The sequence below is a fragment of the Schistosoma haematobium genome, chromosome 7, assembly GCF_000699445.3.
Source record: "Schistosoma haematobium chromosome 7, whole genome shotgun sequence".
Classification (NCBI taxonomy): Eukaryota; Metazoa; Platyhelminthes; class Trematoda; order Strigeidida; family Schistosomatidae; genus Schistosoma; species Schistosoma haematobium.
The window spans coordinates 14,669,979-14,682,714 of NC_067202.1; the positions used below are offsets into that span (position 1 = coordinate 14,669,979).

The following is a 12,736-nucleotide window of genomic DNA, read 5'->3' on the forward strand; positions in this document are numbered from 1 at the left end:
TCGATATTGCCATAAACCTTCAAGCATTATAAGTAGAGATGTTTGTTGGCTAGCAGTGAAATCCAGGACGCGTTTTTTATCCTATTTGGGACTCGTCGGTTGTTATTATCTTTATAATGATCGCTAATGAATAATGTATCGTTTGTTCCGTCCTCTGATACTTATCGTATGATTGTGTTTTGAAATATAATGTCTTATTTGAAGTTCGTTACATTCTGATGGTCAAATTCATGTAAACTTAAAGTGTTTGAGATGTATATACTATTATACCATGGTTTGCCATGTTCTACTATCGTATTGAAGATTGGACCAGAAGAAAGGCATACATTCTTGACTAATAGGGACTAGGATTATTTTTGACCTCGCCTGTCGAAGCTTAGAATACTAGCGATTGCTGAAAAGAGTATACGTGAGTTGGGTAGAGAAATATGACGTGGGTTGGCTAATCGTTTCTCATAATATCGATCACTAAATTTTTACTCACTACACTTTTTCTTAACATCCGCTGAATGTAATATTTCCAAAACGTCGGTTGACCAATGTGTTTTCCTTGTTTAAACTAGACACATATTCATTAATTCAACTTCACAGAAGTGGTTTGACTTTTTGTGGATTAGAGAAGTTTATTTTCACACATGATCATATCTGATTAGTTAAACAGAATAATCTTCAATATTCATCATGAAGATAGATTGGAAGATTATAATTGAGAAGCGAAGACCCAGCGTGATAAGATAAAATTTTGAAATCAAGATGAACTGCAGTCTGAAGGATCCTAGCAATAGAAACAAATCAGTTAGTGGTAAAAGGTCTATAAACAAGATAAGAAGGAAGTAAATATCTGTGAAAGAAAAAAGTATGAGGAAGAAAGAAAAATTGCGAGATTAAGACCATGGTAGAAGAAGAGGTTGTGCCACTTTCTTCTGGACACATTCCGGTTTTTCCAGATGTATAGCTAGTGATTCGGCAATGCTAAGTAGATGTAAAATTTAATTTCCTTTGGAAGCTTTTTACTTAACTTGTAGATGACTTTAAACGCAGAATTCTCTTTGATTAAGTAACCTTCGTTTACAAGGTGTTCGATTATTGGACTTCTTTTTTCAGGAAAGCCGGATAATGTATTGTACTTGTCATGTTCTTAAATTGTCAGTTTCCATAAATGACATTGAAAGTATAATTATTTGTTTTTTCTATCTTTCATTGTTTTAAAAATAATAGCAAGTTCATTTATCCCCCAATTTACCTGTATATATATCATTACGTTGGAATGCAACACATCCTGTACGAAGCGTTATGAGAAATTCATTGTATAAATATTGGTCCAATTTTAGAAATTCAGGTAAGCATTAGTCTTTTATACAGTGCTTCTTGATTTGCATTGGTTGTGTAATTAAGGTAAGTCTCTGATGTAAAAACTATAAAAACTTGACAATCTCCACAAATCTCTTCTAGTAATAGTAGTCATGCGTTCACTAGTGATTAACTTTGATGGGTAATTCCAGAATCTCTGGTTGTAAGCCGTAACTAGTTCAGTTCAGTCATGCTCCTTGCGAGACAATTATTTGTCGTTCTATATGTTTAAGTGATTGATGAATTTGTTATTTATTTACTTTAACACATAGATATTGGCACAAGTAGGCACCCAATAGATATGCGCCACAATTCGCCATTCGATTTGTGTGGCGGCTCGGATATTGCCCGGGTCTCCAAACCGAAGCAGGTGATTTTATGAGGAGGCCATACCCGGAGCCTTCGACCTACAGGTCTGATCCACAAGGTAGTGGAGCATCGTAAGGAGATGCAGTCTCATGGTAGTCAGTGACCAACGATTAGTTCATACACCGTTTGTTCCTTCAGGATACTGGAGTCCATGTGCACGGTTGGTTTGGAATCAGGATTTTCCAACTCCCCTAAGTAAATCCTCCATGTCCACCAGGCCGTTCGAAGCTACGGACATTCTCTTTCCGTCCTCTCAATATCTTAAACAACACCCTCATTGAGAGAAATCAGTGAGTAGGACTTCCCTGGCAGAGGCTGTATACGCGTGGCCATGTGAGAGCATTTGGAGAGGGGTAGCTGACTCTCCCCACTCTCTGCCGTACCAGGGCATTTGGGGGAGATTGATGTTAGACATGAAGACTATCTCATTCTGACTCAGCAGTGTGAAGGTTGAGCGCTCTTAATAAAACCTAGAGGTTCTGGATTCTTTCCTCGGTGGTATAGTGAGCAATGTTGCACTCTTGAGGTATCTAATGCCGGGTCGAAACCACTGTCTAGTACATCCTCATTTTCAATGGTTCCCTAACTAAAATCAGTCCTTGATGTAAAGTGTAAAAATTTGACCATCTCTACAAAACTATTGGTAATATAAGCACCTTTATGGCTTGAAACAGATAGTTAACTACAATTCATGATATAGAATTAAAAGAAATATGACAAGACAGCATATTAAACTTGGATCTGTTATACATTTTCCCAACTGTGCCCCCAACCTTAATTTGGTGATTATTGTTCATGCCTGTCATTATGATAGAATTTGACTTATTTCGGCTTAAACGCTTCATTAATGTTCCACCGTCACAAGCAAATAATATGGCTTGGTCCGAAGGGGAATTCATATTGCGAACTTTTTTGATGTTTGTGTTGGTTAACCCACATTTTTAAAGATAATTTCCTTCCACCGACAGGAGGTCGATCTTAAAATGTCAGCCTGCAAAGTCCCCATGGATTCGTGGTGCCAACTGAAAGGTTTAAAAAGTAGGCAGTCCACTAAAAACCATTCTCGAATAGGTATAATTGAACTCGGTTCTTGGACTTTGCAGTCACGTTATTTGGTTGACACAGTTGACAGTTATCCACCTCAGACAATTGATGAAGGGTTGCGCAAGATCATGGATCGATTGAAGTTAGATATTAACACCGTTAGATGCTGGATCAGTGATCTAGAGTTTAAGAGTTTGCATGTGTAGACCGAAGGTCCTGGTTTCGAATCCCACGTGAGGGATCGTGGGCGCACACTACTGAGGAGTCCCATACTAAGACAAACGGCCGTGCAGTGCTTTCAGGTTTTAAGTAGTGGTCTAGCCTAGACTAACTCATGATTCAGTTGTTGAAATGAGTACAGTTGTCACTACTGTAGTGAACAGAACACGGGTGGGGACAATCGAATGTTTTTGACACAAAATTACAGAGCATCTCAATAAAATCTGAGAACCATATATCAAATCGCTAATTTGCAAAATGTCCACCAATTGTCTCAAAATGCCTCAGACTTCATTGTCCTTGCATTTCCATACAAATTGAATCCTATTCTCACTCTTGCTTTCTTGATCTTCCTTCATCTGCTGCCAGACATTACATTCCTGACTCGCATAATATACTACTTATATCAATATAAGTAGCACGCACCACACTACTAGTCCATTTTTGTTTCCGGATCTCTCATAGGGCGGGCTCTAAAAAGTACCCCTCCTCCTCGTAGTCTTGTCTACAAGTATAGTGAACTTCTTTCATTGATTTTCTAGCCTTATTAGTTTTAGGTCAATGTAAGAATAGTCAATAGATTCATTTGCATAGGTAGACCATGTATGTTAGTAGAATCAATAAGTTTGACAATCAACTATAGTTTTTATTAACAAAAAAAATCTTCAGGCATTCTAGTTTATATAGTGGGATCTGACCGAAGGTAATTAGAATATTTAATGTCAAATGCCTGAGTATGAAGATACATAAATATCTGTTAAAGACATAAACAAGTTTGAGAATTCACTTGAATGATACATATTTACCAGAACACAGATGAAAATCACCAAGTAATCATTAAGGATTAAGTACCTCATAGATATTTCATATTATTCAAGTTTTGTTTTACAGTAGTAATATTCACTAATTAATGTCTGTTGAAAGTTCTAGTTAACATTTGAACTGACTACTTGTTACCAGATTAATTTAGTATCAGTATGTTTTTGTTACTAAAATTGATTACCTTTAAACTTTTTCATTCTCTATTTGAAATAAAATGGAATTCAACTCAACGTGACCTTGTAGGGGAGGAGAAAGGGTAGTCAAACTAGGATGAAACATGAGTTTATGAAGCCATTGAGTGTTCATCTGAGATGTGTCGGATAGAAGTAGACTATTTAAACTTGTGTCAATATAATGTCAGTTATTTATTTACTCTGAAGAAGTAGCTTACATTAAATTACGAAACATCAGAAATACAATTTGTTTACTCATTGGGATATAACAAAAATATTATTATAATTCTTTGTTCCGATGTATAGCATTGATTTCAATTGTATCTCTGAAAGTTATATTCAATATTTTATTTCTCATTTCATCTCCTGCATACATGTATATGTATATTATAGATCAAAATTCACCTTGGTCTTTGGTTAGAGTGACCAGTTCACAAGAAACTTTGAATCCACAAACTATAAATAGTAATGGGAATAGTTGTTGTTCAATTCATGCAACTATTGATCAGTTGATTAATGCTATTAAAAATGATAATATGCGATTTGCTGTAGAATATCTCATACAAATACGTGCACATCTACAATTTAATTCTTCATTACCATTAACTATTACACAATCACGTACAACATTTTCACCGCCACCATCATCATCATCACCATTAACAACAATCGGAGCAACAACTTCACCATCATCAATACAAACACAAACATCAGAATTATCATCTGAAATAAATAAAAATCAGTTGAATTCAAACAATACAAATCATGTTCCATTACAATCTACAGTAGAGATAGGAGATTTTAAAATGAGACGAAATAAATTAAATCAGCAAAATCGATGTGGTAATATTGAATGTTATGCAGCATGTTTGGAAAATTCACTTTATCGTGAATTATTATTTTTAATTGTACAAGCATTGTCACGAACATCGTTGGATCTAAGTAGGTTTTTTTGTCACCCTCTTCAGATGTTTGTTAGTTGTGTTTATTTATATATGTGTGTAAGTGTCTTGCTTCTCTATTATTACTTGTCATTTTATAAAGCATTGTATGTATGTATCATTTTCTCACTTGCTTATACATGTTACCCCTCGTAGATGAACATAGGCCGCCCACCAGCATTCTCCATCCATCTCTATCCGGGAAAATAATTTCCGGTTGTTTCCAGTCGCTATTGATCCTTTTCATGTCTGCTTCAAATTCTCGTTGTAGTATGTTATTTGACCTTTCTCTTTTTCGTATACATTCGGCTCGTGATGCAGTTTGATTATTTCCATAATGTATGCCTTATCTACTTCCAGCACCTTAATTCCCTCTTCATCTGAAATCTGGTTTGTTCTCTCCCATAGTAGGCTGTTGCTGATGATATTCAGTCAACAGACATTGAGTATCTTATGTAGACAATTGTTTATAAATAATTGTACTTTTTTGTATCGTCTTTTCAGTTGATAACTAATTGACGTTATACATTTGACCATTCTGTTGTCATTCCAATCTGAAATAGTGGAGCTCTAACTAAGCTGTAAATGTATTCAGCTTTTAACCACTAGGTTACAGGTTCGCGTCCTACTCTCCCTAATTTAATTCGAGCAATCAGATAATATCATTAGTCCTTACATTTTGAGTGTGGTTCAAAGCTAAGTACACGAATCTCTACTTGATGAGTTGTATTGCTCTGAATAAATTTTGTTATTACAGTAATGTTCCACAGTTTCTTGTTCATGAATGACGCATGGTGTATGTTTGTTTACTTTTATTCACCTTATTTATTCTATCACTTGTTAATTAATTAAACTATTCACTAAGCCTCACCTTCAACTGAATAAATATGTCGATATCGAATTCAAATTGTTGTTTCTACAGAGAATATTTGAAATCAAATAAGAAATAATTAATGAAGGACAGAAATGAAAATCACATACTCAACTGTTGTGTCGGATGCAAATAAACTTTGATTGGCTAATTAGAGACTCTATGTAAAGTTGATCTCAATTTTCTCACATCTGTGGTTGACTATTGTGATGCGTATGATGATCTTATCTGTTGAGTCTAGTGAGGTCAAGTATTTTGATTTATTGAATCTATTGGTCTAGTTTCCTCAACCTAGTATCAAGTGATGTGATATGGAATGCACAAAATCCTTTGGTTTCCGTTATAGCGCTTACCAATGACCTTTTATACGACAGCTCTCTCTCTCTCTCTCTCTGTTTTTAAATACTATTTCTATAAGTTCCATTGCATCATAATTGTTATCCACTACAATTCAGTCACTAGACAGAGGTTGTACTGCTGCTTATGCTTGCAGATATAATTAGTATATAGCCGCAATCGGCAGTGGAATGTCAGGCAACGGAAGATTGAGTATTAAAAAGCATAAAGGTAATTGGAGAGCAATTAATATAACAACAGAATTAGAGGAATAATGTAGTAGGCAAAGGATAGCTGTTGGAATATGTGCAAGTAATGTATTTAATGTATGATTTTCATATTTTGCTAAGCAACTGTGTAATTTTGCACCCAACAATAAATTGGTTTTTCCCATCAAGTTTTCGTTCACTATAGTATTTCTTCATTGCTTGAAATTAAACTCATACCATTGGCCGGTCGAACCCAATCTTTTTGTAAGTGGTTGTATATTAGTTAACTTCATACTTTTGAGGCATTGTCACTGTCAATGGAAATCCATGGGAAAAGCTTGGATCGTCCTTCTCTAGCTCCTTCCGTTTCGGCAAGGTAGCATCGCCGGAAACTCCGGTTGGCTGAGGGGAATATTTTATCGCCGTCATACATATGAACAGTGAGCAGTGACTTCGCCCTCGAACTCCTAGTCTCTGCTTTTAGTCATACGGTTCTTCAATCGAACTTTATGACGTCGTAGCACAAAAAACAACAGATTTCCCAGTCAGTCTAGCTTGACAAGATCATCATGATATGCGAACCCGACCGCCGAATTAAGATAGCAGCTGTGATCGGACTGTTTGAGATCCTTATTATATTAGTTTATTATGTGTAGTTCTCTTTGCTTCATTACATTATTATTTACACTGTGTATTTATTTAAATATTTTCCTGATTACATCACTTTTGTGTCACCCTCTAATCTCTTTTAATCTAGTGTCATTCGACGAAAAATATGATATAGTTTATCGATCATTCAGAAACTCTGGTTGTACATTTCTAACTGATTTTGACCAATCACCAACCCTGATAGCTTCACTTTGTCGTCAAATGCTACGCCCGTTAACATTGAGACCATAAACTATCATTAATTAGCTGTGTATCGTTTTAGGCCAAAATTACTATATTGAAACCTTTCCAGTTTGTTTTTTTTTCGTTTCTCTTCCTTCTCTTTGTCCACATGATCAATATGAATGACTGGAAGACTCCATGATATGATGAACCATTCTATCTCATTATGCATCAGTCAATCAGTGAATTATTCATATGTTTTCTACTTACATTGTCATATTTATATATGTATTTTGTTCATTTGTCAATCATGTATTGTCGGTGTGTGTGTGTGTGTGCGGATGAATGAATAGATGGATGATGAACGTGTGTACGTACACCTCAGTTATTGGCTGTGAAAAGGAAATATAATCATGTTACTAAATTGATTTACATTCATCTAATTTCATTATTCTTACTTGTTGATTCTTTTTTTTTCTTTCTTATTTATTTTTGTGCAACTCATTCTTAGTTTTGTTGTTAAGATGAGAACTTATTTTGTGGTTATATATCATCACTATTCCTGTTAAATATTACTTGTATTACAAATGAACATTGTTCGTTATTATTATTATTGACCACTTAGCTAAAACTAGCTTATTGTGCAATGATGATCATTATGATACTTTGTAAACAAATTTCTTAATCCTTTCTCTCTATTCATTGTCATTATTCATTCAGTTGTCTTATTCATTCACTACTGTCATTATCATTACTAATTATAATTACGTTCATATATCTATCTAATTCGTATAGTACTATTCAATACAACGTCTAGATAGAGAATATATATACACACTGTATTGGTAGATTTATACCATTATACATATTATTAATAGTTACTTCATTGCCTATATAACTAACTGGGGATAATAATAATAATAATAATCTGCCCGTCGTCGTCGTCACCTCTGACCCCCCCCTCTCTTGTCACTCTTGTTTAATATATCATAACTATTCTTATACAATTTCGAATGTATGATCGAATAGAAATATCGAAAGTATTGAGAGTTAAATAAAAATGCATGAAATTATGTCATCATTTATTGTTGACTTTCAAATATCTATTTGTTTGTTTGTTTACAATTCTCTTGTGCTCACTTACTCTTACATAATTATGAATGTATACACACAATTTTCTTGTTGTTTAATCTTTTTTTTTCTTTTACGAATTTTCACTTTTCTTTTCCTCTTTCTCAATGGAACAACATTCCATTCGATATTCTTTGTGTATAACACTTTCAAGTTTCATTTATCTTTATATTTCTATTCATGTATTACTCATTCGTTTTAAGTAGTAGTAGTAGTAACCTACTAACGTATCGTCATGCTATTCCCCTAGTATATTCATATATATATTATGCTGTCTTATCGCATCTTTCAATAAGAAGGTTTCTTGTTTGTTGTTGTTGTTGTTTTTTTATTGAGAAAGATTAATTTATTACTACAGGCATTTATCAAGTTGTGTTGATTTCATTATAAAAAAAAGAAAGAATAAAACTTTTTATAACTACAATAGCTTCTTTTTTACTTTCTCTCATTGTTATTGTTTTAGTTGATGATGTGATTTTATCTTTTCTTTGTTTCATTGTTTATAATAATCTAAATTGATTATATAAAATGGGTAGATGAATATTAGTAGGAAGGTGTAAACCTATCAATTTTGAATTAGATAAGCACACATAGAAGATATTTCTAACCTAGATCGGATGATGATAGCAACCGATGGTTAGAGACCTTGAATAACATGGCTCAAAATCGTTTGCAATGGCGCAGGTGCATCCATTGTTTGTGTTCTCCCAAGTTCTAATCTCCTGATTCCTCCTTGTCTCTTTTTTTTCTCTTCCCAAATTTATTTCACTAGATTATACTCCTTGAATAACACCTTCAAACCCTAATGCTTCCGATTACTGCTTATACTCTTACTACCTCTAACCACCATGGGATTTGAATCGACAACTGCATCTCTGTGCTAATATGGTATGGCAAGTCGAACTGATGTACGTACGTATGTTAGGTTTGAAAGCTTCACAAGTTCACTTAAATCTACGAACGAGAACAAGACTAAGTGACCAAAGACCAGTAATCTAGCTATTGATGCGTTCTGGCCCCGCTATCTAGAAGGAGAAGTCCAAGTTTGGTATGGAAAATATATTCTGCAAACAGCCAGAAACGAGCCCACAAACACAATTTAAAACGTATTTATACAAATATATTTTAATCAATATTGTCATAGTGAAATGTTTTTAAACTTTACTCATTAAGTTCATCAATCGACAGCCATTTAATCGATCAGTTCGTCAATTGACTGCTATTTAATCGATATGATAAAATTACAAATATGAATTTAGGGGATATACCGTCCCCAACAACGTACGAAGTTCTACGTTGTTGCTAACTGACTGAGATCGGAAGATATGTGGAGTGAGATGTTGATTAGATGCATTGTGGAATAATCGGTTTCATATCATTGTGTGCCTTGTTTTTACCTAATAAAATGCATTGAGATGGTATTTGGTCATAAGTACATGATATATGTAATAAATTCAACTAGCCTATCAATGATTCACAGAATTTTGTTGTTTACTGAAAATTTACAAAACAGAGTACTATCTGTGATAAATCTAGTACTAAGACAAAATGCTCGTCTAGTGTTTCCAGATTATTTAGTGGTTGTCTAACTTAGTTTCATGAAAATTCGACAATCTCCACGACCTCATACTAAGAATCTAGTAAAGACTAAATTTCTGTTGAACGATAGTCTAACCTGTTTCTAGAGTTAAACTCAGATTTATTTCAGATCTTGTTTCCGTTTAGTAATTATATTGTGTGTTCATTGTAAGCTGTCGTTTGAATTGTTCATTAATTTTCTATCTTTTAAGTATAAAAAAAGACTGTTTCTGAATATCCAACATGTTGCTAAGGTATTGAAATACGACTAAAATTAACTTAAACTGGGATTCAGATTCACCTTGGTATATTCAATTTTCTTTAAAAATCTCTTGTAGAAATTATAGTAGTTTGAAACTAATTAAAGAGCTTACATCTACGAAACCTACTAGGATGGTACGTACCTGGAAGCCTGTGTCTTAAAATAGTCTTGTATGCTTCGAGAATCTGATGTTTCCTGTTTTTTTTCTTTCCAAGTCACAGATATAGTTATCTATCAAGATTCATTAAAATGTCCCCTAACTAAACACTGTATAAAACCTAGTGACATTACGAACCTTCGTTCTAGGAAGTAAGCTGATGTTCTATGTTATCCGTAAACAAACTGCCTAAATCAATCATTTTTAATGAATTTTATGCTAAAAGTGTGCAAGAAAATTAGAGTAATCCCGATACTGTGTCGAGTAATAAAACTATTAATTTCAGGCTCATACCAATGAGTTCTCATTTTCTCTAAACTATAGAAAATCTCCCAATACTGACACTTCCACTTAGATTGAAGAACCGATTTAAACGTCCCATCAAATTTAAATGGTCTCCATTAAATTCAGAAGCTCAAGTTCCATCAAGATTTAATTTGTCAACCAACAAAGTAATTCTTCTAACGGACAAAAGTCTTGTATCAGGCCAAATATAGCTCTTAATTTCATAATGCATATGCCAATCATCCCTGAATTATTGCCCAACTTCAACACCAATAATTAGTTTAATCAGGTATGTAGTGAAGAGGAACAAAAGATAGAAACAATTAATGAGGCTTACTCTGACTAAGGAACGAATTATGATCTGACACAGGATCAAAGGGATTTCAAATTAGAAGACTGATTAGCTTGTTAACGGTTAGATGAGTTGGTCTGAATTCCATGCGATTTCATACGAACAAGCCTCATGATTTCACATATTCTTAGCATTTAACGTAAGACTTACAAACATTGAAATTATTTACATATAAACGATATGATCTTGTCTTATTTTATCAATCCAGTTATCACTGAAACTCAGTAAGTATATCTGCTGATGCCAATTAGTTATAACGCAAATGGAAGAATAACCTTCGAATAATGCAGTCTAACTGTGGTGACGTACCACCGGTGAACTCGAGGAAGCTGTGAGAGGCTCAGAAGGAGCCGAAGACATCTCATCCAATCACCTCTCGGAAGAATATTCTAGAATTCCAACGTGTAGCTTCCCGATTGGATAATGCTAATAACCCCCTGTATGCGGATTGGAAGACTGTAATGATGATTTCGTTCTCACTAAAAGCTATAAATACCTGACAATTTTGTACTATGATTGACACTGTTTGGAATAATATTCCTTTCGTTAGTCTTCTGTCTTCTTACTGCGACTTGGAAGGGTTTGGTGTTCTAGTTCTCTGTTATACGCAGTAGTATCAAGAAAAATCAACTTTTGAAGATATAACACTAACCTTGATATTGTAAAACCTATACAATAACTGGGTATTTTTTCAACACTCTGATGAACAAACTTGGTAATTATACTGAAATTCTTTACAAAGAATGAAGAAAAAAGTTCTTCACTTTTCAATGGATTATTTTATTGTATTTGATCATCTAGCTTCATTTCATCATGATTAAATATGAAAAAATTATCAGGATAATTCACTTGATATTTGTCGGGTGTGAAACAGTTATCCATCTTAGAAAATGGATGAAGGGTTGTTCAACATCATGGATCGACTGAAGTTATGCATTAACACCGTTGGATACTGGCTCAGTAGTTTAAAGGTTAAGCGTTCGTGCGCGAGACCGAAGGTCCTGAGTCTGATTCCCGCGTGCGAAGATGTGGGTCCCCACTACTGAGAAGTCCCATGCTAGAACGGGATGGCTATTCAGTACTTTCAGGTTTTCAATAGTGCTCTAGCTTAGATCGAATCGTGAATTCGACAATGAAAATAACACAAACCTCCAGACTGAAAAAAAACTTTAGCTTGAAATAAACATTAGTCGTGAAAACGACCACATGTTTGTGCCGACGATTGCATCACAAGCTATTAGTACCTTAGCGAGATCTGTGGAGCTTATTGAAATTTATATTTTACATCACGAAGTTCAAACATGGGGTAATTACTCACTAGTGATATTGTAAGATATTTGCTCGATGTAGCAAATTGATTGAAATTTTACAGCTCTGTGATCCAAATGTGAAGCACTTGCTTCAAAACCTGGTGAAAGTCCTCAACTCTACACCCTGTGGTAGGCATGTTGATGTGCACACTGCCCACGAGTCCCTAACTAGGATGAAACAGCTGTCCAGTGCATCCTGATTTTTAGCAGGTGTCTAATTAACGTCGGTTTGCAATATAATTTATAAAGTTTGTTAATACCTTCTATTCCGTAAAGTAGGCCAGTTATAACTTCATGGAAAAAGGTGTTACTTACAAAATGCCTTTAACTGTGGTTCAAATTAATATCTTTGTATTTCGTCTTTTTAATATTTTTTATGAAGAGGTGAGTCAATTGTAAAAGCGTTCGATATTCAGTCACTAAGTAGCATGTTCAAGTGTCACTTACTATAGTTGGATGAACCAGTTTTTATCACTAACCTGAAGGAGAAGCATAT

At 34.4% G+C, this 12,736-nt stretch overlaps 1 protein-coding gene across 1 annotated transcript in view; it reads left to right on the forward strand.

Moving 5' to 3' along the window:
* DENND4C (DENN domain-containing protein 4C) overlaps positions 1-12,717 on the forward strand; it is a 73,742-nt gene extending 61,025 nt beyond the window's left edge. Inside the window, exons 27-29 of the mRNA XM_051218068.1 lie at positions 1,219-1,339; positions 4,371-4,919; positions 7,092-12,717. Coding sequence (XP_051064503.1) covers positions 1,219-1,339; positions 4,371-4,919; positions 7,092-7,234 — 813 coding nt within the window. The 3' untranslated portion in view covers positions 7,235-12,717. The remainder of the gene's footprint in view (positions 1-1,218; positions 1,340-4,370; positions 4,920-7,091) is intronic.
* Positions 12,718-12,736: the final 19 nt, after the last annotated feature.